Source organism: Phalaenopsis equestris, unplaced genomic scaffold (assembly GCF_001263595.1).
Source record: "Phalaenopsis equestris unplaced genomic scaffold, ASM126359v1 Scaffold000081, whole genome shotgun sequence".
Classification (NCBI taxonomy): domain Eukaryota; kingdom Viridiplantae; phylum Streptophyta; class Magnoliopsida; order Asparagales; family Orchidaceae; genus Phalaenopsis; species Phalaenopsis equestris.
In genome coordinates this window covers 279,717-285,716 of record NW_018164523.1, presented here as the reverse complement: position 1 = coordinate 285,716, position 6,000 = coordinate 279,717, and the positions used below count along the sequence as shown (strand labels likewise).

The window sequence follows — 6,000 nt, the reverse complement described above, 5'->3', positions numbered from 1 at the left end:
GGGGAAGGGGACGCCGACGATCCGGAAGCCGATACGGACGATCGGAGAGAGGCGCGATCGGTAGGAGCAGCGCTCGGATGCGGACGACAACTAGGGCAGCGCTCAGTCAAGGAGGATCGCGGGAGAGAAGGGCCGTGATCGAGCCGAGCGGGAGAGGCTTCTCTTTGATGGCTCTGATACCATGTGAATTTTGAATAACCTTTTTCTCACTGAATACATAGATAATTCACCTATAAATAGGCGTGTACAAGAGATAAAACGAGGAAAGAAATCTTCCTGCAATTAAGTAATTCCTATAATTATGGAATAAACATAAATACCAATAATTAAGGAATTACTCTTTTTATACTATGACTAAATATAGCAAGTACTAAATAGAATTAAAGTAAATAATAATGAGCGTAATTCCACAAGTTGAATTTGATAAGTTCAACATTGTTCATTTTGAAATACATTAAAGCTCTGAGGTGTCTAAATATATAGTATGATAGAAGGGGATTAATTGGACTAGAAAATATCATCTCTATCTTTGACAAAAATAATGAAGTATCCTTTGTAAAAATCCTTAAATGGTTATTGTTTTTACACACTTCAAGGGAACCTCAAGTAGTAGAATGAGAATTTTAGAGCTTTGCATGAACATCATCTGGCTATCTTTGTGATTTTACTTGTTAGACTTTTTTGCCTAGCCCTATTGCCCAATATTCCTTACAACTTTGAGATTAACATCTAACTTTTGACAACTATGCCTGCCATCAACTAATGTTAACCATTAATGCTGTCCATCCTTTGACGACCTACATCATCCATTTGTCTTTATCCTTCATTGACTAACACTGACAATCATTGTCATTTATCATTTATTGATTATCATCGTCTAATTGCTGATGGCCATTATTGCCAAATCAACGATGCTCGTTATCATTAATTCTTTGCCACTAGTTGGTTGTTATTGACGATCTATGAAACACCGACACTCCCAAATAGAAGTCGTACCTGTGTATTGCACGTGTCAGACACAAACACGACTTTGACACGGGCCGATACGTTGTCTGACACTTAATAAGCATGTCAACACTCTTGACTTTCCGGACACCTCTCTCGACACTGCTTGAAAATTGCTCGACACCAGACACATGAATTACAATCAAGCTACGAAGCAGAATCCAAAGCGTTAAAGAAATCAAAGCTGCGATGTTTTGATGGTGTTGCAGTCTTACCAAAGCATCACAACAAATTGTTGAAGCAAGCAAGGAGGAAGTCATTGTAGTCAAGCATCGAGTGTCACTCATCGACTCGCCGACCAGCCATGATCGAAGCGAGGTAGTCTTCACCGCAATCTAGAGCTTGGGATTCAACTAGGGCATCATCGAACGCATGATACAAAGCTTCCACGTGAACTCACATGCAATCCAAAGCTTCGATGCTGAGTTAGGGATGATCTAGCGAGGTGATGGGAGCTAGGATACAAAATCTTGCAATTTTTTTCATAAAAAAATTGCGGTTTTTTGATTGCAAGGTTATACAAATATTACGTTTTCTTTTCAATTTTGGGCATTTACATACGTTCCACTTAAATCCTTCACTTCACATAAAAAACACCACCATTTTGATGTTTAAACAGTGAAATACTCTTTTTAATGCGTAGATATGGTGGTCTGTATGTAATAATTGAAATTTAGGTGTTAGAGATGTTAATGCATAAGAATTGGGTGGTATGTATGTAAATTTCTTAATTTTATAATAATTGAATTGAATCCTTTTAGGGTTGTTAATTCTTTTACTAATTACTATATATATATATATATATATATGTGTGTTTGTGTGTGTGAAGTTTAAATGATTCTATTTTCTGCAATTGATTAATTGGATAATGACTACTACAAATGCCTCTAACAATCTCATTGAGAATGAAACATCCTTTACGGGCATGTCTCCAAATTAGAGAAATTGAGATCAATTGGAGCAGGAGACAACGTAGAATTTCAGTGTCTTTTTATTCAAGGAAAGTTCAATGAAACATATTCTACGGTTAGAACAAATTTGCTCTGACAATCTGGAGTATGTGTTCGAGCATGTCCTAAAGTGACTTCAACAGAGATTCAAGAAATGCAAAAGTTAGATACTGATGCAGAACAAAAAAAGAAGAATGTTGCATTTAAGAAGTCTCCAATTTCTTCTTCTGGCCCCAGATAAAGTGGCTTTAATTAGTTGTATAGCTCTTAGTCAAGTGGACATTTATTTAATCATAAGAAAAGAAAAATGCTGGGCAATAATGCTATAGAAAGTGCATTTAATTTGCAAGCAAGAGATCATTTACATGAAGAAATTGCTCAAATGTTTTATTCTACAGCTCTTCCATTTCATTTGACAAGAAATCCATATTATTTTAGTGCGTTCTCATATGCAATTAACAACACGATTCCTAGATATATTCCTCCTGGTTGTAATTGTTAAGAACAACCTTACTTCAAAAAGAGAGAGCACGTGTTGAGAGACTACTTGAGCCCATAAAGGAGACTTAGAGTCAGAAATGAGTTACCATAGTTTGTGATGGTTGGATAGATGCGCAAAGAAGACCTCTCATTACTTTCATGGGCATCATGAAATTTGGATCAATATTTATATGAGCTATTAACTGTGAATGGACATATAAAGATAAATTCTACATTGCCAATTAAATTAAAGAAATAATTGCGGGCATATGTTCAAATAAAGTGGTTCATGTAATCACTAAGAATGCACCTTTGTGCAGAGTTGTAGAGCATTGGTTGAGGCTCAATATTCTCATATTTTTCGGACTCCTTGTGTTGCTCATACGTTGAACTAAGCATTGAAGAATATATGTGCTCCAAAAACTATAGAAGAAAATGAAACAATTCATGAGCAATGCAGTTGGATAACTGACATTATAAGAGATACCAATTTTATAAAAGCTTTTATTATGAATCATTTAATGAGATCAATATTAAATGAGTTTGTAAAGTTGAAAATGTTGGCCATTGCAGAGACTGGTTTTGCATCAAGCTTAAGCATGCTTAGGAGATTCAAAGCAATAAAACAAGGGCTACAAAAAATGTTGATCGATTGTCATATCAGCTTGTTTAGGAAGCATGATGTTGAAGCCTTGGAAACTTATTAAGGCATAATTTGAAGATGAGATTAAAAATGATTCAGAATCATCATGCCACATTATTGAGTCAAGGGGAGCATTTCTTAAGTTTTGACTCGTTGAGTTTGTTTGGATAAGCTAAAAAGTTTAAATATGTAATTTTAGGATAATTGCATGTTATATTTTATTATTTGGATAAAAATGGGTTTAAAAATTTGTTATAGAATTTGTTATTTTATGTCACTCCAAGTCAAAATTTAAACTCAACCAAGATTTAAATCATCTCCTTATTCTCGTATACCTATATTAAATACAATAGGTAGTGGGCTTCCCCTTGTGCTCACGGTCTAGTGTGAGTGGAATTTGCTTAGAGAGCTAGATTGGAAGTATAGAGAAGCAATAGTAGAGGGAGGATGACTAGAAACTTTTTCTGCGACTTAGAGTTGGATATATAAAAAATTAATAGTAAAAGGAGAGGAAAGGAGAGGAGAGAGGAATAGAGAGAGAGAGAGAGAGGAAAAGAAGTTTTTCTTTATTTTATTGTGGATTAATATCTTGGTTTGGTGCAAGTTGGTGGTGCATGAAAGATTATGATTATTCAGTAGGCACGTGAAAAGTTACATATTGAGGAACTTTCCAATGAAGAATTTATGATTTTAGTTAAATATTTGTTTGTATTTTTCAGAAGTTATTCTCTTTTGTTTGGCTTTAGAGAATTGAGGCTTCTCTTTTGTGATGGGTTTAGGTGTATTTGGGTTTGGAGAGGAGTGTTTTTGTTGTGCCATTTTTATTTTGTACATCTATGTCGTTTTTCAATAATGGATACATTTGTTTTAGCTAAATCAAGCAAATCTTGGTGTCTTTTATAGAGTTTTATCTCTTGTTACTACTTTGTGTTTTCGTGGTATTCACTTTTGGCACACGTATGCCTAAAAGTTATGCATTTTCTCTTACAGAGTTTTATAGCTTTATAAATAGTAGTTGAGGAGATATTTCTTAGTGTTTTACTAATGTCAAAGCTGATCATTTGATTTCACCTACTCAAATATCATTTGTGCTTATCTTCCAAATTTGAAGCTAAAATATATTGTCAAAAACAGCACTTTAATAATTCCTTATTAAACTTAATTTCACTTTATGCATTTGATGTAAATTAACTTTAATGTCTTTATATATATCAAAAACTTCATACAGTGATTAAAAAATGCAATAATTATAAGTTCATTTACTAAAACTTCGCAAGTCAGTTTAATGTAGTAAAAAGGCAGTACCTTATAATTTGAGTTTAACATGGTTTTGGGTTCATTTGGCAATAGTTTGTTATTTATTGATTCTTTGCAAATTTGTCCAGCACCTTAACCCTTTAAGTTTTTTTTGGATGAACAATAGCCTTCTGAAGGACATAGCTTCTTCAGTTTGCTTCTTTCCTTTGATGCTTACACTTCTTGGTATGCTAGTGCAGAGTTCAGTATGTGGGTGGATTTTTCCTGCGCTTTTTAGGGGATAAACTTTTAATAACTTCTGCCGTGTTTTGTCTGGGCTACTTGTTATTTCAACTATATTTTTTGGGAGAAAGTCTCAGTTATTATGTGTGACAGGTTAGAGAGATGCCAAATGTATTAATTCTTCCTAGGAGTGCTGACTATAGTGAAGAAGTTTGGATGGAAATCAGGGAGAAAGCAATCACCATGTTGCAAGCCTTCTTTCTTGATAACTTGATTCCAAATAATGATATATCTGATGAAGGTGAAGAAAATAGTGCGATAGCACTTGAAGGTGACCAAGCCGAGAACTCGGTAAGAGATAATTCATCTCAGCCTTTTGATTTGGAACAGAAGAGAGATTCAAGTCATTTCTGTGCTGGATCTGACCAGAAACTACAGATCAACGAGTCAAAAGAGTCTCAAGTTTCAGGCCCGTCTCAAAATACTGCTAGAAGGTCTCATAGAAGGCATAGTAGGTCTAGCAAGAAGGCCAAGAAGAGGCATGCTCGCCAGGGTTGCCCGCAAAAATCTAATGATTTTTCTGGAGTAGAAGGCAGCTATAGCTCTCAGCAAGAAGATACTGCTATCAGTGGTATGGAGCAGAGTTCTCGATTTGCTTCTCCAGATGATTCTAAGAGCAAGCAAATTTGCCTCTTTGAATCAAATATGGAATCATCTTCTCAGAAACCTGAAACAGTTGGTGGACTTAAAGGAAAATGTGTTGAGCTTTTGAAAGATGGTTTTGTTATTGCTTTGCATACTAGAGATCGTACTGGGTTTCATGTGTCTAGACAAAGAGTACCTGGTGGCGGATGGTTCCTGGATACATTTTCAAATGTAACCAAAAGAGACCCTGCTGCACAATTTCTTATTTCTTTTAAAAGCAAGGTGTGCTTTTGAATTTTCCCTTGTGCTGTTTATTTTGAACTTCTGTTCTATTATACGTAGTAAAACGTCAAATTTTTAGATGATCTATAATGGTTCTTTTTCTTTTTTGTTCAGGACATGCTAGGGCTGCGTTCTTTTACTGCTGGTGGAAAACTGTTACAGGTCAGATGTTTTTCTTAAGAAAGTCTATTCATCATTTTTTCTTAACTATATTATCAGAAGATGTGACAAATTTGGAGCTTCTAGTTGTAGGCATTTGTTGGCAATAACAGCAAAAGAGAATTCATTATACTTGGCATCACAAAGTTTAATTTGTATTATTTCATTAGTTTGAATAATAGTATTAAAACTAGGTTCATGAAATAGTTGAAATGCCTTTTCCAACAGCTATTATAGGTTAAATACCAATTCGTTCCTGATTATTCGTATGTAGCCAATCTAATCTCAAAGTATAAAATGTCTCCAATGTATTCTGACTACCGTACAAAATTGATTCAAATGGCTCATCATTTAGAA

At 34.8% G+C, this 6,000-nt stretch overlaps 1 protein-coding gene across 2 annotated transcripts in view; it reads left to right on the top strand.

Annotated features, from left to right (window-relative positions):
• Window positions 1-6,000, top strand: part of LOC110019822 (C-terminal binding protein AN) — a 69,609-nt gene that overhangs the window by 29,661 nt on the left and 33,948 nt on the right. The window contains exons 4-6 of one of the 2 annotated variants that reach the window (XM_020717663.1): window positions 4,711-4,908; window positions 4,987-5,484; window positions 5,599-5,646. In XM_020717663.1, coding sequence (XP_020573322.1) covers window positions 4,711-4,908; window positions 4,987-5,484; window positions 5,599-5,646 — 744 coding nt within the window. Of the gene's footprint in view, window positions 1-4,710; window positions 5,485-5,598; window positions 5,647-6,000 lie in introns of both variants that reach the window. The other variant, XM_020717662.1, reaches the window with a different exon arrangement.